The sequence below is a fragment of the Strix uralensis genome, chromosome 16, assembly GCF_047716275.1.
Source record: "Strix uralensis isolate ZFMK-TIS-50842 chromosome 16, bStrUra1, whole genome shotgun sequence".
In the NCBI taxonomy this organism is placed as follows: domain Eukaryota; kingdom Metazoa; phylum Chordata; class Aves; order Strigiformes; family Strigidae; genus Strix; species Strix uralensis.
Window position 1 is genome coordinate 11,536,588 of NC_133987.1, and position 24,330 is coordinate 11,560,917.

General features: G+C 37.7%; 2 protein-coding genes across 4 annotated transcripts in view; one reads left to right on the top strand and one right to left on the bottom strand.

Annotated features, from left to right (window-relative positions):
• On the top strand, positions 1 to 15,600 carry CCZ1 (CCZ1 homolog, vacuolar protein trafficking and biogenesis associated). Its single transcript, XM_074886223.1, has 15 exons — positions 1 to 223; positions 1,999 to 2,096; positions 2,221 to 2,314; positions 2,412 to 2,486; positions 3,542 to 3,589; positions 4,239 to 4,322; positions 6,722 to 6,897; positions 7,541 to 7,622; positions 8,274 to 8,335; positions 9,258 to 9,369; positions 9,962 to 9,995; positions 10,355 to 10,472; positions 12,729 to 12,887; positions 13,982 to 14,109; positions 15,254 to 15,600. The coding sequence occupies exons 1-15, from the start codon at positions 119 to 121 to the stop codon at positions 15,307 to 15,309; spliced, it is 1,431 nt and encodes a 476-aa protein (XP_074742324.1). The 5' UTR covers positions 1 to 118; the 3' UTR covers positions 15,310 to 15,600.
• LOC141950843 (radial spoke head 10 homolog B2-like) overlaps positions 8,330 to 24,330 on the bottom strand; it is a 23,429-nt gene continuing 7,428 nt past the window's right edge. For all 3 annotated transcript variants that reach the window (XM_074886217.1, XM_074886215.1, XM_074886218.1), the window contains 12 exons: positions 24,047 to 24,236; positions 23,207 to 23,318; positions 23,035 to 23,114; positions 22,784 to 22,932; positions 21,889 to 21,996; positions 20,647 to 20,823; positions 19,722 to 19,847; positions 18,629 to 18,680; positions 17,985 to 18,095; positions 16,741 to 16,936; positions 16,075 to 16,309; positions 8,330 to 8,481 (listed from right to left, as the gene is read on the bottom strand). In XM_074886217.1, coding sequence (XP_074742318.1) covers positions 16,105 to 16,309; positions 16,741 to 16,936; positions 17,985 to 18,095; positions 18,629 to 18,680; positions 19,722 to 19,847; positions 20,647 to 20,823; positions 21,889 to 21,996; positions 22,784 to 22,932; positions 23,035 to 23,114; positions 23,207 to 23,318; positions 24,047 to 24,236 — 1,506 coding nt within the window. In that variant the 3' untranslated portion in view covers positions 8,330 to 8,481; positions 16,075 to 16,104. The remainder of the gene's footprint in view (positions 8,482 to 16,074; positions 16,310 to 16,740; positions 16,937 to 17,984; positions 18,096 to 18,628; positions 18,681 to 19,721; positions 19,848 to 20,646; positions 20,824 to 21,888; positions 21,997 to 22,783; positions 22,933 to 23,034; positions 23,115 to 23,206; positions 23,319 to 24,046; positions 24,237 to 24,330) is intronic.

Genomic DNA, 24,330 nt, shown 5'->3' on the forward strand with positions numbered 1-24,330 from the left:
CCGGGGCGGGGGGAGAAGGCGGAAGTGCTGCGGGGCCGGTGCCGGCGGACGGCCCCGGGTTGCTCCCTGATGGTGTGTGGCGGCTGCCGGCCCCAGGCGCGCTTGCTTCAGGGTCGGTATGGCGACGGCGGCGGCGGGGGGAGCCGGCCAGGAGAAACAGCTCGCTCCGACCCTGCTCAGTTTCTTCATCTACAACCCCAAGCTGGGGCCCAAAGAGGGAGAGGTACCGGAGCGGGGCGTCGCGTCGCGGCCCAGGGTTGTGGGGAGAGGGGGTTACGCTCCCGGCCCGGCGCTGTTCCGGCCTCGGTTGCCGCAGGGGCTCCCGGGGCAGCTGTCTCAGCTCTGCTGTCGCTCTCCGAGGCCTGGGCCGCAGCATGTGCCCGCGGGATTGACGCTTCCCTCCGCGGAGCATCCCCGAACAAAGGCGGCCTTGGCGCAGCCTCGCTGGGCGGGGGGGAGCCGCGGCTTTCCCTGCTCGCGGCCGCCGCTGGGCTTGTGTACCGGCGGTCTGCAGCCGGGCCAGGGACGGGGGCCTCGCACGCCTGGATCTGTTTGCTTCAGGCTAAAAAGGAACAGTAACCGGGAGTGTTTTAAATATTGGGGGGCGGGGGGGGGGGGCTAGTCGGTTAATAAGAATGTTTTACTGATGCAGTAACTTTTTGGAAAAATAAATTTCTCCAGGTAGATACAACATGGTAGAAAGCTTAATGTTTAACTTAGTTAAATTCAAGTTATTGCAAGCATTTTCTTGCCATTGTGATCTTTAATAAGCGCATTCAAGAAACTATAGTCTCTATTTTTAGATAACAGCATATTGTATGGTTCATGTGATAATCTTCAGTTTTAATAGTTTTTGTACACAGCGTACTTACGTACTTATTAGTGACCAGGGTGATGAGACAGTGCCCCCTCACCAAGTCCCTGGGTGACTCCAAACCCCGGGAAGCTGCTGATACACTGGAGGGCAGGGCTGCTATTCAGAGCGACCCTCAGCGAGCTGGGGAAATGGGCTCGCAGAAACCTCGTGGAGCTCAAGGAAGGCAAAAGCAAAGTCCTGCATGTGGGATGAAATCATCTCGTGTGCCGTGACAGGCCAGGGGCCAACTGGTTAGAAAGCAGCTTTGCAGAAACAGGACCCGGGCGTTGTAGTGAACAACAGGTTGTACGTGAATCAGCAGTGTGCCCTTGTGGCAGTGAAAACTAACAGCGTACCAGGCTGCGTGAGCGAGCGTGCGTTAGCAGGTCAAGTGAAGGGATTGCTTCCCCTCTGTTCAGCACTTGTGAGACTGCTGGTGGGCACTGTGTTCCTCGGGGGCTTCCCAGAGGAGGAAAAATCCTGTCAAACTGAAGTAGGCCCAGTGGAGGGCCCCTGAGTTAGTCAGGGGGCTGCAGCCTGCGATGTTCCAGGAGAGCCTTAGATAACTGGATTTGTGCAGCCTGAAGAGACAATGTAGAAGGGGGTCTGATGGCTGTCTTCACCTGCCTCGAGGGTGGGTATAGAGGATGGAGTCAGGTTCTTGAAGTGATGACAGGTAATGGAAGAAGTTCCACCAAGGAACATTCTGATGAGATGGAAGAAAAAATTCTTCACAGTGAAGTGGTCAAACAGCAGAGCAGGGCCCGGAAAGGTTGTGAAATCTCCATCTTTAGAGATATTCAGAACTTCACTGGACAAGGCCTTGAGCAATCTGAGCTAGCTTTGAAGCTAGCCATGCTTTGATCTGACTTTGAAGCTAGCCTTGCTTTGAACTAGCTATGAACTGACTAGGGCCTATGGTTTCAATACCCTTCAGTTTATAAAGCATTTTGAGATATCTTGTGATGACTGACTGCTTCAGTGTGCTTAAAGATGCCTTTTATCCATTATTACAGAAGCTCATTTAGGTACAAGATAAAATTCTGCCTGGGAAATTAAGGGATTAAAGTTAAAAAACAAGCAAATCATGAATTCAGTGTCCTTTAATTCTGATTTGCTTTGATTCTTTTTTCAAATTATAGGAAGAAAAGAAGATTCTCTTCTATCACCCCAATGAAGTTGAAAAGAATGAAAAAATTAGAAATGTGGGACTATGTGAAGCTATAGTGCAATTCACAAGGTATGAAGTCTGATTGCATGGCTCACTATTAGCACAAGCACTGTATTTTAAATTTCCTAATCATACGTTTTCTTTTTGTGACCGTGTATAAATATCTATGTCTACATATACGTTTTCTTTCCAGGACCTTTAGTCCAACAAAACCTGCAAAATCTCTACATACGCAGAAGAACAGACAATTTTTCCATGAACCTGAAGAAAACTTCTGGATGGTCATGGTACTTATGCATGTGATATGCATATTTCTAAAACATCGTATCGCAATGTTCTCAATGCATTCTGCATTGTCTAATACCAGCCTGTTCCACTTCCTAGGTTGTACGGAATCCCATAATAGAAAAACACAAAGATGGAAAGCCAGTCTATGAATATCAGGAAGAAGAATTACTGGTAATACTGAAATTTTTCCTTTTATTTATTTTTTTAATGGGTTATTTTGTATTTTAAGAGTACCTCCAGAAATATCTTAGTTTGATTCTTCTTGAACTGCTGCCAATTTGATTTTTGATATATATCTCTCTCTATATAAATATATATATCCCTCCATAAATGGAAAAAGGGAAAAGTAATTTTCAATAAAGTTTAAAGAAGAGAGCAAGACAGAGAATTATCCAGATAGAAGTTCAAGATCACCCGATACACATCAGTGAAATATACAGCTGTGAGACTTTTAGCTAGGAATAGACAAATATTTCTTAGGATCTGTTTGTTTAATAAAATTCTTGCAAGATTTTAAATCTATGTATTTTTATAAAGTTTAAATATATATGTTACTACTTTCTTAAGACTGTTAGTAATCTTTACTAACAATCTGGAAAAACAAACAACTATCATGGGATTTCTTGTCCAAACTGCAGCATCATTAGGTAAGTTTAATTGTATACAGAAAGGGTATTTGGCCAGGTGGGATAATATTTAAAAAGCTGGTTGCTTATGCTGCCTCCATTCATTACAGTGTGCACTAGTTCTGTTCCTCATTGTGTTCAAAGGAAAGGATTGGTGTCATAGGCACTCTGTTTTGCCAGATAAACAATAGTCTCTTTTTTCATCTGGATTAAGATCCTAGCCCAATAAAAATGTGCAATTGTGTCCCACCTCCTTTAGGCTTTGACCTGGATGAAGAGAAAACCAGTCAGAAATAAGTTCATTTTCACTGACCACTGGCCTTAGGGAAGGGCACTATTTCTAACTGGTATCTTGTGCATGAGTTAATAAGGCACTTTTGGTGTTAAATGTAAAGGGGAAAGGGACTCCCTTTATTGAAATAGTAGTTTATAAGTACAAAGAAATTTCTAGATGCTGACTGAAAATGCATTTTAATTTTTCTGAGATGGATATATCTAATTTGTGTGTTTGCTGGCTCTTTGAAAACGTATGTGTAGCTCAGCCAAAATATCTGAAAATCTATCTCTGCTTACACTAATGTCCTGTTCTGTTTTCTGCAGGACAAGGTTTATAGTTCGGTCCTACAGCAGTGCTACAGTATGTACAAGGTAGAGTTAATACGAGAGGCTCTTCTGGGCAGAGGAAGGGATCCTCATGGTACCATTTGGATGTGCAAGCTCATCATCGCTTTGACATTCTTGTCTCATTACTATTGTTTGCTCTCTTCCTGAAGCTGCAATGGTGTTGATGGAAGAGAAAAATAAAGCTTTTGCAGTTACCTGTGCTGGTTCATTAGTTTATTGTAAAAATAAGGGTCTTCTAATTTCTGTGAATTAATGTGAAAAAATGTGAAGTCCACATTTCTTCTTTCATGGGCAGTTACACTACTAAGAATTTGATTTTGATGGCGTTAGGTATTATCTGCTGAAGAAATGATACTCAATAAAGGCCATCAATCTGGTAGTTACAAAACAAGATCATAAGATACTTAAGCAACGCAGATATATAATTTCTCTACCATTAGAGAATTTAGTTTCCTTTTCTAATTCTGCCTCTGCTGCCATATATACCTGGACTCTGCAAATCTGAGAGATGTTTTTTCAATAAAAAGGGGATACATTTGGATCTATGTGGAGTCCAAATACTGAGAAACGGGAGCTGTATTGTAATCTAGCTATAACTCAGCCATGAATATAAGAAATTATTGTAAATGATTACCCAACTGACTGATTTATTTTTTTTTCTTTTAACTATTAGCTTTTCAATGGCACATTCCTGAAAGCCATGGAAGATGGAGGTGTAAAAGTTCTAAAGGAGAGACTAGAGAAATTCTTCCATCGGGTAAGGCATTTTTCAGTCATATACAGTGTGATTCTGCATTGGAAATAAAATGGAAAAATCTTCTCTAAGAGGCTGAAGCGTGACTATAAAATGTAGGCCGTGGAAAAGGTGTAGTGGCAACACAGGAAGTCTGGTTACTCATTTTTTCAAATACTTCCTGCTTCTTACTAATGTGGTAGGTTCTTTAAGTGGAGTTGAACAACAAGCAGGGTTATGGCTTGGTGGAACAGCTTAGCTGTTGGATATTTTTTCTGATGGAATCATGTTCATTCTCTGGAAATTCTGTTGTAATGTTTGAATTGGTTAGTGTGATAACCATCTGTGCAGACCTATTTGAGTAACTCTTGCAGAATCATTCTGGTTGGAAGGAATCTGATGAGGTCATGCAGTTCAGCCTCCTATTCAAAGTAGGGTAATACTGAATTCAAACTAGGCCTTTGGCTGATTCAGTCTTGAAAATACCCAGGGATGGAGATTCCACAACCTGCATATACAGACTTGAAGTCCCATAGTACTGTGAAGTAATAGATAGTTGTAATTTCTAATTTTTTGCCCCAACCCCCATGTGGAATTAGTAGTCATGCCTGATAAAGTTTCAGGAAATACTGCCTCTGGTCTTCAGAATTTAATTTCAGTCTTTAAAAGCAAATGTTTTAGTGAAAGGACAGAAAGCAAAACTTACTTCTGAGCAAGAAATCCATCAAATATTATTCAGGTATTTCTCACAAAGTAACTGACTGAGTGGTCATGTCTGGCAGAATTTTAGAGTTCCTACATGAAAAGTTTTATCAAGCTAGCTTTAAAAGATGGAAACCAAGTGTCTGTCTGCCCCCATTTTTCTCGTTTGCACGGAAGGAAACAGAGGACTGCTGTCAGCAGTTAATTCTCTTGTGGTAGAGATGTTGAGTATTGATATCTCTGATAATCATGGAGTGCAGACACTGTATACTGGTGTTTAAAATTTTGTTCTCTTAACAGGTTTTTAAAATAGCACAATGTTGTGACAGTGTAGACTGAACTGTACTTTTGTTTACACTGATTTTAGGACAGCCTTCCTTAGATGAGATGTTGGGGGATATGGTGTAGGGGAGAACTTTCTAGAGTAGGGCTGATGGTTGGACTCAGTGATCCCAAGGGTCTTTTCCAACCTGAATGATTCTGTGATTCGCTTGTGGGTTTGGGGAGGTTTTTTGCTTGTTTTTTGTAAGACTGTCATAGACTTTAGAATGAACGCTGTTGGCACAAGGAGTACTTGTTTGATTAGCTGGTGTATACTTCTTTCTAGACTAAAAAATAGAGCATGGCAAAAAGGGAAGTAATAGATTTTTATCTTCAAAACACTGCTGTTCTTTGAAGTTCCTACTGAGATAAAACAGTAACCGCTATAGATTTGTATAACAGAAATCCAAAGAAAAGTTGTTTCTCTTTCTTGCTGGGAAATTAAAATGCTTAAAAAGTTTGGTCATGCAAGTTGTTCTATTATAACCCTATTGAACAAATTGGCTACGTGTTGCTGGCAGGCTTGGACTGCACTGAAACTCTGAAAGGAAATGAGACTTAGATTATAAACTCTGACACATCTGTCACACTATTTGTATTTAACTTCTTGGGGTTTTTGGTAATGTGGAATGACTGTAGAGGGAGCCATTGGATAACTCATCTTTCATGGAGCAGACCATTTGGTAGTGCATTTGAAATCTCTTGGTAAAGGTTACAGTATCAAGAAAGAGAGTAGTAGAAATTATCTTTTCCTTTGCACACTGAAAGCTAATGGATTTATCTGCTAATATTTCTATGGAGTTACTTCTTAAATTAAATATTAGTAAAATAGGCTGTACTTGCTTACACTCTCAAAAGATCTTGAGCTAGCCTTAAAAGCTGTTATCACTATGATTAAATAATTGCAAGCTGATACCTGGAATCACATTCACACACTCTCACATAGAATCATGGAATAGTTTGGGTTGGAAGGGACCTTTAAAGGTCATGTAGTTCAACCCCCCTGCAATGAGCAGGGACATTTTCAACTAGATCAGGTTGCTCAAAGCCCCATCCAGCCTGACCTTGAATGTTTCCAGAGATGAGGCATCTACCACCTCTCTGGGTAACCTGTGCCAGTGTTCCACCACCCTCAATATACGAAAATTCTTCCTTATATGTAGTCTGAATCTATCTTCTTTTAGTTTTAAACCATTACCCCTTGTCCTGTCACTACAGACCCTACTAAAAAGTCTGTCCCCACATGGAGTCTGTCATACAAGCAGAACTGGAAGAAGTTTGGTGGGGTTTTTTTTGGATCATTAGTTTAGATTACTAGGGATTAGACTCAAATTTGTCATTTAAATCTACACATTGGAAGTTTTCTGAATTCTAAAAACCAACTGTAATTATTCTCCTAGTATTTGCAGACGCTGCATTTACAGTCTTGTGATCTGCTGGATGTGTTTTGTGGAATCAGCTTCTTTCCACTGGATAAAATGACTTACTTGAAAATTCAGTCATTTATTAATAGGATGGAAGAAAGCCTGAACATAGTCAAGTATACTGCATTTCTCTACAACGACCAGCTTATCTGGTGGGTACTTCAATATTTTTTTGTGTGTCTTCAATTTCTCATCCTATAAATAAGTGCCATAATAGCAAAGCTTCTGTATCAGTGAAAGAGTTGCATGAAAAAGAGAAAACTGAATGGTGGATGAGTGATAGGTAAGAAGGGCATTGGTCTTTAGCTTTAAAATCTCTAACCTGTACCAAATGATTACTTCCAAGTTGGCCTGAGGAGTAGCTAAAGTGTCCTTGTCGTTTCCATTGCAAGAGCCTCTGTGTATATACACAAATTCCTCTGTAGGACCTTTTAGTAGAGAAGGTTAAAGGATTGTTCTTTATATGGTTCTGAACCAGAAAGCTGTAATGCTTGTGAAGAGTTCTACTTAAAAATGGACTTAAGAATAGCAAACTTGATCTTTGTTTAAATATTGTTTCTATTTATCTTCTGGTTTATGGCTAACTTAGATGTGTTGTGTATTTAGCATATAAACCAACATTTTATTAGAAATTAATTTTCTAATTAATTTCTGGGATTCAATCTACTGAGACACTGAAATGTTGCTACCCTGCTTTGGTATGTGCTTTGCCTGAGTTCTGGTTAAGAGGAGAACATGTGATATGAACTGCAGCACAAACATCACTTGTGTTTCCTTTTCTCCCTGATGTTCTAGGAGTGGACTGGAACAAGATGACATGAGAATTTTGTACAAATATCTCACAACGTCTCTGTTTCCAAGGCACATGGAGCCTGAGGTATATGGTAGCTGGGGTATTTTTGGGGTTGGGGGGTGGAGGTGGTTGTTGGTTTTATTTTTTGTGTGTGTGGTTTTTTTCTTTCTTCTTTCTGTTTACCTGGTACCACTAAGGGCTAAAATACCAAAAAGGAGTATCTCTCTCCACCCCACCCTCCCCCTCCTTAAATTTTAGTTTAGGAATTCTGAGATGTATTGCTTTTGGGGCACTTTACTAAACTTGGTAGTATTTGCACCTAAAGCTTACAATATGAATTATGCTGATAATTTGAACATGGATGGTGATAGGGAGCTTACTGAATGTTGATATCTGATGACTGCTCAGTACTGCAAATGAATCACTTCAGCTTAATGGCTAAATGCAGCACGGAGTGCCATGAGACCACATGGAGTTAGCTTATGGAGCTTTTTGATGGCGGGAGGGATAACTAAATTTTAAAATTAATAAATGCAAAATCAGAATGCCCTGTTATATCAGCATCTCTTATACTTTAGCTTTACCTCCTTTATGTTACACAAAGAGTATATATCTTCGTGAGTGGCAATTTCTGTAAATGGTTTGCTTTTGATTTGATTTAAAGACAGTCCACAAAATGTAACAGAAAATACCTCTAAGCTGTTTTTTTCTCGTGTGTGTTCTTTTTTGCTTCAGTTAGCAGGAAGAGATTCTCCAATACGTGCTGAAATGCCAGGAAATCTACAACACTATGGAAGGTAGCTCTTGTTTACTGTTACCATCTGCTGCTTCCTCCCTCAAGGGCAAAATGTTTGGGAGGAGTACATGTATTTTGAGTACATATTCCACACATAGTTCATTTCAGAGGATCACACAGTAGTTGGTGCAATGTAAAACTTGACCTCTGGAAAAAAAAGAGGAAAGGCTTCATTAACATTACTGCTATTTCTTTTTCTTTCCCACTCTTCTTAATACACTGCATGATAAAATTTGGAACTGCTCTGGTCATTTCTTTTCAGTCAGGCTCTTCAGACAAAGGTGTAGATTTAATCTAGGGATTTATCTATTTTACCTGTGTACTCAGCCTGTCAAGAGTGGGGAATTCTGTACTTAAGCAGCTGGGCAATGTTATTTTGAATAATTATGGCTTTGGACATCTTCTTTAATCAGGATAATACCTCTTGCCTGATTTATTGTATTCTTTTGGGATCAAGGCATTAGCACACACTCCCTGTTCCGCCTTGCCGTCCCCCCAAGTTTAGGTGCTTCTGTACACCACTGTTCTACATAAAACTAATTTGAATGTACTGTTGGAAAGCAAAGGAAGAGTGCTTTCCCAGTAGCAACAAAAAAAGGGTTTTTAAAGATAGTCACAACTTGAATGTGGGAAGAGTTTTGTCGTTGCTGCTTTGATCTGCGTAGTTTGTCTTTAGCATTATTCTGGCTTTCTGATCCTGTTTCTTGTAACTCTCTGGAGCATATATGCAAATAATATTTCAGAAATGTAAGAGTGCTGAGATAATATATAAAGGGCTCTACAACTATCTGGATGGCTGAAAACTCATTGTATTCAAATATATTCATACATGCAAGTAATTGCTAATTTCAAGAACATCCGTTAAATAGGAAAAACTGAAATACAAGAATTTGTCACATCTGATGTATTGAATTATTTTCTAGGTTTCTTACTGGACCTTTAAATCTTAATGATCCAGAAGCAAAATGCCGTTTCCCCAAAATATTTGTTAACACTGATGACACTTACGAAGAGCTTCATTTAATTGTTTATAAGGTATTACCATTTTTTTCTGCAATTATTCTAACGAATTAGGAATCTATATACAATGATGTGAAGTACTTATGAATTATATAGAAAGATGCATTGATATGTCCAGGTTAAAGCAAAGAGACAGAAAACTGTTTGGTGTTTCTAGCAACAAGCTTTAAAGCCTGAATTCTCTTTTCCCCTCTCCTGTACCTTCCTCAAAACAAACAGTTGTTTTATTAAAACAAAATACCAGCCTTCAGTTACTTTAAGTAGTTTCATACCTGGCTTTATGTAGCATTAATAAACAAAAACCTAATTTTTTAAAAATGAGATGCAAGTTTCTTGCAGAAATATATCCTTGTATGAAATGCTTTTTTAGCAAATTTTACCTTTCCCCTACAACTTAAACTGTTAACTGGGCTGAATTTTAAAATCGTAACTATCCTGTGTTGTGCAGGATTGCAAAGAGATGATCCTGTCAAGGTGTTACTTTTAAAGTAAATTTTTTTTGAACTGGTTTACCTGTGTGTGACCTCACTGAAGTATTGTCATTTATTTGAGGTAGTTGAGGTAACCTGTTGTAAATGGTTTTTTTGCTTTAACTTTTTTGTTCCAGGCCATGAGTGCAGCTGTCTGCTTTATGATTGATGGTAAGTACCTATTAGCATCACTTATTTGCCAAGACATAGTTAGTACAAAATGCTATTACATGCAACTTGTTTTACTCTTGAAAAATATGTTAATTTGTTACTGGAGTCACTTCTTCATGAGTGCTTTTATTGGTCTTTTGATATTTGTTCCAGTGGTATAAGTAACTCAGTTTACACAAAAAAATGACAAAATATTGCTTCAGTTAGTGATGCACTTTCAAAATGATCTGTAAGGTTATAATTAAGAGAGAAATTTGTCCCAGGACTCTCACTGTTTAAAGAAAACAACTACAGAAAAACTGCACCTTCAACTGTGGGAAGGGAATCTCATCTCTTCCCTTTCTTTGCCTGTCACCTAGCTTCAATTCCGCCTACGCTGGAGTTTTGCCGTAAACTGGACAGCATTGTTGGGCCTCAACTCACTGTGTTAGCATCAGACATATGTGAACAATACAACATCAACAAAAGAATATCGGGGTTTGTACCACATTTCTGTTCCTGTTGCAGTCCCTCATTAGTTGGTTAAAAACTAGGTTTAATGAACTGCTTAAATAATGGTAACATGAGCCCAAATGTCGAAAGCATTGAGTTAACTGCGTACTTTAAATGATGTTTATCTACCTTTCTGCATCTTAAGCATTTATAAAACGCCTGTTGTTGCGTATTTAGGTCTCCTTCAAGTAACAACATACATGTTATTAATTTAGTAATGAGTGTTTATTGTGTAGCTGAAACCTTTTTCTTCTACATGCATAATTGTTGCAGAAAAAATCATGTAAATATTAAGATAAATCTCACCATTATCAATTGAGATTCTGCCTCTATCCCCTAGCTGTTAGCAGATTATTCAGATACAAGAGGTAGAACTTCTAGGTTTTGCTTCTTTGATATGTGAACTGAAACTAGCTGACCTGTGGAGGTGATGAGATCTGCAGATTACTGTGCTTGCAGAAATATATACAAGATGGCAAAAATGCCAACTGAAGTGGTAGTCTTCTGTCACTGTCCCCCATATTGAAGTACAGAAGTAGCAGTTCCTGCAAAATCTTAACTTCAGTCTATACTTTCTAACTTTTCTTGAGGAAAAACGGAATTTCATAGTGTTCACAAATAGCCCTTGGGCTAGTAAAACATTTCAGTTTATTAAAAAAAAAAAAAAAATTAAATACAACTGTCTTTGTGCCCATGTCCTTCTTTGTGCCGATTTCCTTTGACTTTTGCTTTCCTAGGCTGCTGTTTTGTATAATTTTAAAAGAACTGAATTTTTCACATCAGGTGGACACTGACATCACTAGTTGAGTATTGCCTTAAACACAAGTACTACTGCTTGGATGGAGTGTATGTAACTCTTAACTCTGTTACAAATCCAAAAGGAAAATGAAGGTCTAGATTCTAGAACAACTTTTGTTCAAGTTCAGTTTGAAATGGGAATTTTAGTGAATGGATTACTTGTTATAATGCAAGCTTTACCGTTTAGTACTTTTTGCCAGAATTACTGCTTCTTGAACTGTCGCTGTGTATGGTAGGTGAGGAAAAACTGTCTTATTTTTTTCTATTTTGCAGGACTAAGGTTAACTACTTAAGGGGCAAAAGAAGTGTCAAATGAAAAAGGATGTTCATGTTTTGGAAAATACCCTTCACTTAAAACTGTAGCTGACTTTCCATAAAACTGTATTTATTTGTAGATAGATTTGTTTGTTGGGGAAGCAAGAACAGCATTGCCTATGACAACAAAAGAGGAATTAAAGCAAAGATAGGTGTGTGACTGAACTCACTTAGTGGTAGCATGCCAAATCAGCAAAATCGCAGGGTATAGAATAGGATGTGCTTGAAACTGTGCCAATCTACTAAATCATTAAACTTGGGGTTTTTTAATGTCATCTGGGACTGGCTTTGGCAACTTTAACTCTTTTAAAAGTTTAATGCCACAGTGTCCTGAAAACATGATACAGTTTCTTGACACTAATGCATCTGGGTGACAGAGAGCAAGGGTATCTAGTTGTTTGCTAAGGTGAGTGGTGTCATCACAGTATCTCCCTGATTCTAAATAATACATACCCTGAAGTACCAGTTGCTACAGCCAGTTTTTGCCAGTCTGAATTTGTTGTGACTTCTACCAAAAACAGAGTTCTAGGTGACAGATTTTATATAACAATAAAAGAAGAAATGGAGGAAGACTGCCAAGGCAGGAGTTTGAAAATAGTCTCTTGCTTGGCCCACACAAATGATGGGGGAAAATCTAATTGCCTGGATCAAGGAAGAGTTCTTTCTTCTTGATTGTAACAAATAAAGACTGGAAGATTACTTATTGATCAGATTAAAGACCTAGCATCCATTCAGACTAGATTGGACGGGCAGAGGGGAGAGCAGCAAGGAAACAAAATGGGGACAGAAAAAAAGCTCATTAGAAAAATTACTACTGGCAAGTGGGACAAGGCCTTTAGACTCCCCTATTAACTAGCAGTCTAGTGCCTATTTACTAGCAACCTAAGCAGCAGAAGGGGAAAAACTGGTTGGTTTTGCAGGCTTACTGTTGTTTTTATAAATGTGTTAAAATGAAGTTTGATCGTGCCACAAGTCTTAATGTACTTGGGTCTCTTCAATGTGAAGATAAAACTTCAGGATGTCTGAGGAAGCTTTGCACGGGCTAGTTACATGTTCTCTGTGAAGTCTGTGCTTATGGAACATGTCAGTATTCACAAGTCACTTTTTTTTTTTTCTAAATCTTCCTAGAGCTGAGAAGGAGCCTCAGTTTAAGTTTATCTATTTCAATCACATGAACCTGGCAGAGAAAAGTACCATTCACATGAGGAAAACACCCAGTGTATCACTTGCATCTGTTCACCCTGACCTCATGAAGATTCTCGGTGACATCAACAGTGACTTCTCCAGGTAATGCTTAACTATTAAATAGTCTGTAGCTCCTTCTCAGTCAAGTAGATTTTTTTCAAATGAGTGAAGCTTTCATGTCTTTTTGTTCATGGATGGCTATTCATAGCTCTCTGAGATAAATGGAGTAACATGGGTCATATTTGGTGTTTTGTGTTGGTTTATAAGTAGTTCGTCTTAAACAAAACTTCCATTGTCCTTTTAAAAAAATAATTTAAAGAAGGGCCAGGGCCTCTATCCAAGAAAACATCTAGTCTATCTGAAGCTTCAGAGTAGCCGTAACAAACTTAAAAGGAATGTGAAGTGCTTTTGCACTTAAGTCTGTCTAGTCCCTGGATAAGTAGTATAAAGGACAGGGAAACCTGCTTCTGCCTATATTATACTCTCCTCTGAAAGAGCTGGCTGCTTTTAGGGATTAGACAATAGATGAAATGCAAACCTTGCAGTTACTACAATACTGCTGTTAGAGAAGATAACTGGCTTCTTGTCAATGGGTATTGTGCTTCAAGGTGGGAGAGACCCTCTGTCAGTGTAAAAATTAATGAACATGAAAATGCTGAATGATTGTGATGTCTATAATTAGTGACTAGCAATTTTCCCACTCTGTTTAAGGACAAGGTTTTTATTTTTCTATAAATGAAAAAAGAATGTTTCATCATATTGTGGAAGTACTTGGGTTAGTGACAGCTTTATGTAATATATCTAGTTGAGCATGGTTTAGTTCTAGGTTTAACAATTAGATACATGAAAGCTTAGTATTACCATACCACCTCCAGCTTTCATTATTTGATCACCGTGTAGCACATAATTCTATGAAGTGTGTTCTTAACAGCATGGATGGTAGTTGTTTTCTTCAGAGCACTGGAGTGTTTGGCTAGTTAACAATTTACTCATCTGGGGATGTAATTGTCCTAAGCAGCCATTTATAAAGCCTTCATCCTGGATTGCCAAACTATGTCTAAGTTAGTATTGGTGGTCTCTCTTCGATGCTGCACAACCACAACAATTTATGACATTAAGCTGTCCTAATGATTACAAATAAAGTTATTGAAGATGAACTTGCTGCCACCTTCTTTACTTTTTAAAACTTCTTTCAGAGTTGATGAAGATGAGGAAATTATTGTGAAGGCAATGAGTGATTACTGGGTAGTGGGGAAAAAGTCTGACCAGCGAGAACTGTATGTTATTTTGAATCAAAAAAATGCAAATCTGATTGAAGTTAATGGTAAGGATTGTTTCTTATTACCTTTAAATACAGTTACTACTAAAATGTATGTCCCTGAAGAAGTAATAAAATCCATCTCACAAGAAATCTAGAGAGGGATTTATCTATGATAGACCAGGTAAGTTTGCATAAGGTTTTAGTCTGCCTTCCACCAGCTGTGAAAGAACAGCATAAATATTCAGCAGATGTTCTTAATTATTAATCAGTCATTCTTCCTCCTTCAAATAATAAAGGAGAGCTCTGTGAGCTTAGTTTAGGAGTAATGAAGTGTATTACAGGTGAGAGATGAACATATTTACATCTGAGTTAGGTTTTATTTGTCAGTGATCCATGGGTAGGTTACTTAGACATAATGTCTATCCTGTCAGTGATCCTCATCCCATTGTTGTCTTGTTTCTAATGCTGTTTTGAAAATTACTTACTCTGACTAAGAGTGCAAATTAACATTAAGATGCAAAAAGCTTTTAAATAAACCAAGAGAAATGGCACTTTGAGTCTTACTTGCAGCACTTTTAGGGCTCTCTGTTTTAATAGGAGGCAATGTGCTCACTTGAATGATGGGAAAGAATTACTAATTCTCCAAGACCAAAGCTTAGCAACATAAATTTTAAAAAGAATGAGTTTCATGACTTACAGAATGATTTCTAATTGTCTTTCAGGATCAAATCTGCCATACAGAAACAGTAAATCAGTGTTTCTGTGCCTGATAAACTTAGGAAGTGGTGTCTGCTGGACAGCACAAAGCAAAAGTTTTGCTGTCTTCATTTATTGTAACAGGTTACCCTAATCCCTCCTTCCCCTGAAAAGGGGTTACAGTATACTTCCTTGTGTTGAAGCTAGGTCTTCTGCTGTTGCAGTGTAAAAGTTTGACAAGACGAATGGCCCAGCAACAAATTCTCAAACCATCATTTACACTTAAGCTACTCCAAATACAACTCATCTTTCAGACACTGAGACGTGTCTGACTTGACTCAACTTTCTCGTGCTGAAAACACAGTAACATTAAGTGTATTTCCACATTAGAAACTCCTAGGGTTTTTTTTCTGTTAGAATGTAATTAAATTCACCTTGATAATCCCCAGGGTTTTTCTTGCAGAGGTTACAGTCAAATATCATACTGAAATATTTTATTTTTTTTTAACAGAAGAAGTGAAGAAACTTTGTGCAACACAGTTTAATAATATTTTCTTCCTGGATTGATCTGCAAAGGGCTGATGTATTGAGGATGTCAATGTCAGACACTTGTTCAACATGAAAAGTTATTAGTCATATTATTGACTGGAACAATGACAATAGTAAAGCAATACTTGCTTTGTAAGAATCAAAATTTCTACTAAAATCTGTAAACTCTGATCATAAAATTTTTAGATTTTAAAAATGTTTATGTGCAAACTAATTAAACAAGGCTGAGTTCATCTGTACCATTCCATTCTGATATTGTTATGTGAATATTTTCCAGTAAAATAAAACTAGTAATTGTTACACTTTTAAGGGCATCTTTTTGTTTTCCTGTGTTCATTTGCATCATTGTGTGACTTTCTGCTAGTTTTCTAACACTGTAAACCAGACTGGTTACAAAAGACTCCCAATTCTTTGCAACTCCTGCTTCAGCCTGATTTACATACTTGTTTATATGCAGTATTTCAGTCAAATGAACCATGTTTTAAGTAGAAACCATTTCATTGGGACATATGATCACAACAAGATACAAGAACTGATATCAACTTAACAGAGGGAAGTTTTAGGTACAAGTCAAATACTGACTTCTAGAATAGTTTTGTTTAAAGGGTTACACTCATGTAAATGATTGTTCTCTTTCCCAAGCCCCTTAATGTAAAAGCAGACAGTTCCCTTCTGAAACGAGCAAGTCTTGTGCATACAATTTCGTCATACTTGTATTTTAGACCTTACTGCAAGTGTGGTTGGTTGTTTTGGGTTTTTTTTTCTTATTCAAAGAGTACTTACTTGAAGCTTCAGCAGTGCTCATCAGAAGATTTATTTTTTCTTTCTCTTTTTGCCAGCAGGCACCTTAGTGCCCCCTCGGAAGGAAGAGGCACCCATTGTAGCACTCTCTGTTGTTACTAACTGTGTGACAGGCTCCTCTAACTCCTTAAAATCTGCACTCTTGGAATCCAATGCTTTTTCTGCTGCAGCTGCTTCTTGGCTTTTTGCCTCTTCTGCTTCTCTTCCAGCAATAAGTCTGAATGAACAAAGTTTAAATTTAATGTACTGCAGGAGGGGAAGACAGATTTATACTGGCTAAGCAACTACAGCTATATTCACAGGATGAGCAGTATAAACTGTCATATTGTAGAGAAGCAGAAAATCTGTCTAGTTACCACTTCAAGTCTGACTGACTTATGGTATATAAAAAAAATATGTCTTAACTGCCTTTACCCAGAGCAGGGCTCAAATGCCAGGAAATAGCAGAGAGTTAAGAGTTCTGTAACCTGAAAGCAGCCTGTATTTGTTACTCCTGACACTAATAGAAGTCACATGAGTTTTATTATGTATGTTGCTTAGTATACCTGGATGTCTTCCTAGTTACAGTATGCTATACCACTTCCTATTTTCAATAATTTTGTTAGTTGAAGATATGACAGTGCTTCAAGATAAGATACAACAACTCACTCTGCCAGCTCTTCATCCTTGATCTTTCTCAGCTCAGCTAATTCAGCATCTTGTATTCGGTTTTCTTTTATTTTTTCCCTCAGCACTTTTTCATGCTGGTAGGCAGGAAATAGCTTAGTTGTAAAAAAGATTTGCACCTGACACATCCACAGACGAAATTCCTCATCTTGTTCAGTTTTGCCTTCTTTTGGTTCATCTGCAACATGTAAATTAGACATGTTTATTTGGCAGGGCACTTCTATTTCAAATGTGTTTTGGACTACAGTACTTCAGATCTGATACCCTGCAATGGGAAAGTGGCTTCTGCATGGTACTCAAGATGGCAACTGTGAGAAACTTTTAACTGATGCATGTGAAAAGGGATGGCCCTTTTGTGGGTCTTCAGAGTGACCTGTCCCTAGGAATGGCATCAAAAGAACATGAACTTTCCCCTTTAATCCTATGATAAATGTCTTCTGCAGTAATCTGATGACAGTTCAGTATCCATTACTCTTGTGCATGGGGAAATGGAGGAACAAACATGACTACCTGAAAGAACAGAATTGCATGCAAACATCCAATTGTCAGGACTGTCAAAAAACAGGCTAGGGCCCATGCTGTTTCTTTCGGAAGCAATGTTTTTTCAGATCTGTAAATTTTCAGTCATTGGATTTCGGTGGAAGAGCTGATGACTACACAAAGATCCTTATCTACCTATGTTCTTGGATTTGGGTTATTTATCTGTGGAAAACGTTTAACAAGTACAAAAACCAACCCAGATGAGACCAGCCAGAAGGGAGATGGTATAAAAATGAAAACGCTCTCACTGATTTCTCTTCTGCATGACTGCTGGCCCATCATATGACATCCCAACTACTGGTGGCACACCATTAATAATAATTCTTATATTAAGTACCAGTAATATGTTTTATTTGTCCAACACATTAAAAAAAAATTGGACAGGCTTGCCAACTGAGCTTTTCATAGAGAAAATAACAAAATTACAGCTTATAGATGCCCTACAAATAAAATGCAGCATTTTAAAAATGGGGAAACTATTTAAGTCAGTACTTAAAAGTCTCATTTATTAAGTTTCATTTTCTTTAAAAAATTTCTTTTAGAAATTTTCTTTAAAAATCTTCCTCCAGAATTAATGTTCATTTACTGCCCTCTTGTGACAAATCTGCATATACAACAAAATTTTGCAATTCAAGAGCTATGAGAGATTTTTTTGTGTTAGTCTTAAAACAGTAGGGCTGCTTTACCTGTCAATTCCTTTGCTGGGGAGAAATCTTGTTCTTTTTCTGCATCCCACCTGAACAATGACGGAACAGCTTTGATATCTCCATGAGTTGTGTGAAATGAGAGAACAGTATCTGATATCACAAAGAACGAAAATTAAAATTACTCAGTCTGTAATTCTGTGCATTAAATATCAGGTTTGATCTTCAGCACAAACAAATATAAATTGTCATCTGACCTTACAGCTAGACCTGTGATTCAAACACTTCTGTACTGATGAAAAATTTGTTTATAATGAAAGCACAGTGCAGAGTTTGATCTCCTGTTTCCATGCCCAAATAAGTGGGACAGAACAGGAAAAATTCAGTTTTAAAAAGCCTTTAAGCTATTTTTAAGGTAAATGTGATAGCTTCTAATTAAAAAAAAAAAAAAAAAAAAAAAATCACAAGAAGTTCAGAAATTCAAACTTACCCAGCTATCTGTGTATAGGTGTGGAAAGCTGAACCTTGTCACAATTGCCAAACTGAATGCATTTACCCTCTGTAACTGCAATTCATTGGCTATTTCAATGATCAGCCACTGTTTTAATCATCTTTAAAGTTGTAGAAAGAGTTAATTTCCTCTAGCACCATTGCTTATAGATGCTTATAGTAACCACAGTACTCACCCAGTAGAAATCCTTGAAGAGGCTGCCCTCTGTCTTCAGAAGATCTCAGTGACTGGCAAGAAGTTTTAAATTCAGTTACTAAATGCCTGGACTTGTGTTCAAATTAAAAAGTGAAATCACATGTCCACGAGTCATGCAAATCCCTAGCTCCAAAACATTCTGCCAATCCAATGCATTCTGCAATTATGCCTATTTCAAAACATTTAAATTGCAATAATGTTTCATACTTTCAAGTATTAGCAAATTTGTCATAACACTTCACCCTTGATATCAACCAGGGAAGTAGGATTTATCCTATTTCAGAGCTATGGAAAGATCGAAGTACAGAGAATGAAAGCTCTTGTTCTTAGACATGTCCCTCTGTTCTTACATGTTGCTCTACATAGTAGTATTTATCTGCTCCTGAGGAAACAATAATGAATTTCTACTCCTGACTATAGGAATATACTCCAAGTGAAATATACTGAGTGAAAAGAAGAGAACAACGTTCAAGAGTGTATCTGTAAAGGATGCTTTGAAATCTTTCCAACTGTCATCCCAAGCATCTTCTGCAGCCTGATGATGCCACTCTTTTCAAACAAGGGACAGTAAAAGTCTCACAAAAACTTAGGTCAAACACAGTTCTGTTTTTGGAATATCAAGAATCTCATTATAGTCATACACTGGGTACATAACTGTAAAGGCAGTGATGGTGAAAGGTTTGCTAGAAGAATTCTGAAAAATGTTTTAGGAATTATATTAGTTACCTTCCCTAGTGCTTCTAAATCTCTGTCCACTTCTCAGCCTCTCACTCCCCACCTTGTGCATAAAATAAAACTGTAGCTTTGTTCACCACTGTTTTAGTTAATGTAGAAGACACCACAAAATATTCTAAATAACAGCAGCTGAGTATGTGTGGGAGCAAATGCTTTTACTAGCAATGGAAATGTACCACTTCTAGGCTCATACATGCATCCAGGCATGGGAACACACTGTATTTAATATTAGATGAAATTCTAGTCCCTTTCCAAACTTAAAACTACCTTGGCTACTCTGTCACCCATGAATTGCAAACCCTCTGCTCCATCTTGCAGTGTGGGTTTTTTTTACATACCTCATGTTTCTTTATTTCATCTTGTGATATGACACTTTTGCTTGAAGACAACCATGAGCAAGTGTAAAGCTCAGCTGACTCAGAAATGTCATCATTTAAGTCTGTACCAATTGTACTTCTGCTGTACTAATAAAAAGTAAACACAAGAAGAATTTTATGTTCAGTATATTTTAAATTAAGATTTTCTTTTGGTCTTGGAAATTCTGACTATTTTAACTAGGCCATTTCACTGTGCAACAGCACTAATACTTGCAGTGATACAAGGGAATGGGTTCCATAGGATGGGAACAACTGGCCAGAGAATGGGAAGTGGTGGTGTTCAGTGGCACTACAGGCTTACAGACACTGTGATGAAATCAGGTGTTTAGGAATGCTCTTTGAATTAATAAAAATACTTTAATCTTGTGCATAATTCCAAACAATAACAATTCTAATTCATGCCTTCAACTACCCTGTGCATCTAAATTGTACCAGTGTCACAGGCAACATCTTACAATCTACAAAATACTTATTCAAAAGTTTAGCAAAACAAAAAGAGCATAGCTTAATTGCTGGGAAACAGCAAGTCTTGCTACATACAACAGCAATGCCATTTTTACAGAGCAGTTTTAGATATGTGACTTAAAGCAGGAGCGGCATATCTTCCACCAGTCAACCAATTCCTCAATTCCCCTTGGAACACCAGAAGACTTGCTAGAATTTTATGTGTATTTATAGTTATCTAGGAAAATGTGCAAATACGTCTATACTGATGTTACAATCTAAGGTAGCAACAGACAGAAAAAGCAGAAGGACCCAATCAAACGACTGTTTATGCAATAAAAGGAAATTGGTTTCTACGTTCAGGAAACACAGAACATTTGCAGGGCCTGACTTTGCCCTCTAAGGGGTCGTATAATATTTAACAGGTCTCCAGCAGCTTTACCTGGGACAGAGAATATTCTGGATACAGAGAAATAGTTGTGGTTCCCTCGGAGAGACCTCCAGTTCTAAAGCTACTTCTTTTCCAATTATCACAAGTTACTTGTTCCTTAATCATATCACTGGTAACATACACCAATGCACAATCAAGAAGAGCTTCAACAAATTCAAGAAAAACCAACTAGAGTAAAACAAATATGGTGATTAATTAATTCATTTTTGCAAAATTCCTTCATTAATGGGCATATGTACCTGAGCAAAGAATTCAAAAGTGATGGTGAAGCCTCACTGGCCTCATTTATCTAGTCAAACATCCCTTCTTCTGAAGAAAAACTGAAAACAGCCAAAGCTCAAAAAATTAAAAAAAAAAAATATTGTGTTACGCCCTATACAAGTCATACTGAAATAAAACACTGCATAGATTTTTGCTGTATCTGGAGCTACGAGAAATTTCTCTAACAAATAACACAAAACTATTGCTTTTCCTAAAACATTTCATTGCATATGATGCTTCCAGAAAGCCCAAGAATAGGTATATAATGAATCCCTTAGTAAGACTTACACTGGGTGTTCATTCAGTTTATCAGATACTGTTTTAAAACAGTAAATCAATTATGTCATTTACAATAGACTGTCACGGAGCAAGTGTGAAGGCCCTTCTTTAAGGGTGAAGGCCCTCAATAGCAGGCCAGCTGTCAGGTAGCGCAAGAGTCTTCCACAGTCACTAGTCAACTTCATTGAGGTGGCAGCACTTCACTAATCAGGTTTCTTGGATCACCAGATTTTCAAGATCAGTGAGTTCACATCTTAATTATCGACCCATCTTAACATTTCCAGTGCATGCCTCAGCAGCTGGGAGATTCATCCCTGCGTAATCACTGCACACACATATTGTCAGGCAACTGCCCCACAGACAGAACTAGTACTAGCAGCACTCTCCTAGAAAATTGGTATTTCACCCTCTGGGTTACAGCACTCTTAAGGAGTTACCTGTATGGTCAGGTATGCTGAGACTGTATTAAAAAGGGCAAGATAATACGCAAAAGATAAAAGTACGTGACCTAAACTAGAAGATACAGGCAGAACAAAGGAAGACAAATATAGAGGCTCAAGTTTGTACTCTCTTATTTTTTTTGAATAAATTATTTTTCCTCCTTTCTAGCAGATAGGACACTATTTGCAGCATTTTTTAAAAGTAATTTTAGTTGTTCCTGTAGAAATGAACTATATTTTTTTTCATACACACCTCTGGCTCCAGGTTGGTACTACTGCTATCTTGTAGGGAGGGACAATCTTTGACAAGTATTTCCACAAGTCTGGAAGCAGTTAATTGTTTGCTGAGAAGTTTAAAATCCTGGGTAAGAATAAATGTTACATATTAACAACACTTAAGGCACTCTCACATGGATGTAATCTAACTCCCTTTAAAGTCTGTGTCGAATTTTCTAGTGGTTTCAAATAGTACTTCCACATATGTAATTAATCACAGAGTGAAATTCTGGCCCTACTGATGTCAATGGACATTTTTCCTAGACTGCAAAAAACAGTGTTAAGAAAGAACTTGTGAAAGCTCATAACTAAAAATATAAAAAATTTCAATTTTGCCATGTGATATTTTAATTCATTTTTTTCATGAAAAAAAGCTTGGATTTAAACAGTGACAGTGACACAAAACCCAGGCATATCAATGGGAATTGTTCCCTAGCTTCAGTGTAATCTTGATCTGTCCCTGAATTACTGAATTTTAGTAAAGAATCTCATGTTCATCTTGCAATGTATTAAATTAATACTTTATTAAAGTGGTTTACCGTGTTATTTCAAAAGCTGCCAGTCTTTGAGTTCTACCAGTAAGACATTTTCATATATACATTTTACAGGGTGGGGTCTGCAAAGCCAGCAAAAATATTTATATTCCCTTAAAACACATTTGTCTAAGATTTGACTATTTGAAATGATCAAATATGAAATCAGAATTCAACCATGCAAAAGTACATAAATAATTTCTGTAGAACAACTGTCCCTTTAACATCGCTCCTACCTTTTCAACTGTGCAGAAGCCACAGGGAGTATTTTAAAATGCTCATATAAACTGAACAAATAAAGCACATCTAATCACACAAAATTAAAAAAAAAAAAATTACGTTCAACATCCAAAGGAAGTGCCTCATTGTCATTGTGGGTTCAAATGGAGGTCTGGTACTCGGTCTACGAAAAGCTCTGTATATTTCCCAGCATTTGTCAATGTAGCTCATGGCAAAAACTGTACATCGTTCTTCAGAAAATAAGATACCTTTAAAAAATGATTGGAAAAAAAAAACCATTACAATAAAACTGTGACGTACGTGGTACTAATTAATGAACTGCACAGCACAGAAGAAATACCATTACTCACCTTGGATATGACAGGCAGTGGGAATAACATTCCTGGACATCATTTCTAAGAAACACTTATGCAGATAAGGACCTTTCTCTCTACAGTTGAAAAAAAAAAAAACAACACCTCTTGTCTGGGAAGACTCAAACGGATTACATTGAAATAAATTTTATTAGAAGATGAAACTTACTTTTGCTCTTCATGATAGATATGAAATGCTAGATAAATAAGGTAAGATAAAAATCTTCTGAACAGTAAAGTCTCATGTGGACAATGTATCTCCTCAAGTTGTGTTTTATCACCTAAAAAAATTGAAAAAATAAATCTCTATTGCTATAATGTACATTAAAATGCTTATAGGCACATTGACTTGTCAGCCTGCCTTATCTCTCCATCTCTACCTATTACAGTGTAACAACACTCCCAGAAGAATCAGACCAGACACAGCATCACTTTCAAACAAGCACGTCAAGGGAGAACCATCCACCTACAGCTGAATCTTATCAAAACCCTTCTTCCTAGAAATGCGTCCACTCAGCATACAGGATTGAAAGGGGAAGTGAAGTTGGTGTTAAACCCTTCACATACTAGGGACACTGCAGGTCTAAAGGGAACTGACTGATTAACAGGCTCTATGGAAGAAAAACAACATACTACATGCAAACTAAGGGTAAGAGCACTGGAAAAAAGAAAAAAAAAAAATAGATCGATCTGTTTCTTCTCTTTCTCAGACCTCTTAAAACTACATGCAATAGTAACGGCAAGACCAGGGCTGAATAAAATTTTTGAACAGATGGCTCTTTAGAACAATTTTTTAAGTGGTATTTTAATTTTGCATTTTCTTACTTAAGCACCTGAAGCGCCTGGAGAAGCATTAATGCATCCACTGAGATCTCACAGGCACAGAGGTACTCACTCAGGGCCACTGAACTACCAGAGTTGAGCTATCTGTAGAACTTGCCACTCCAACTCTGCACAGCTTACTATTAAAAGTTCTAGATTCAAGACCCCAGTCAACAGAAATACAAACCACTCAATATCCGATCCATTTCAGCAAGAGTTATGTTGGAGTGATGAAACTTGCAGTCCTTCAGCAATCTCCAAAATTGGAGTTTAGTCATGAGGAAGGTGTTATCAAGAGAATGATCACAGCCTAAGCTGCTGTAGAAGGTGTAAACTCTTCTCAGTTCTGTAATATGCCTCAACACAGCAAATTCTACCTAAATAAAACAGGGTATGGTTTCAGCATCGTCTCACAGCAAGTAGAGATCAGTTTGTATTGATCCTGTAACTGGGCATATAATGCCAATCAAT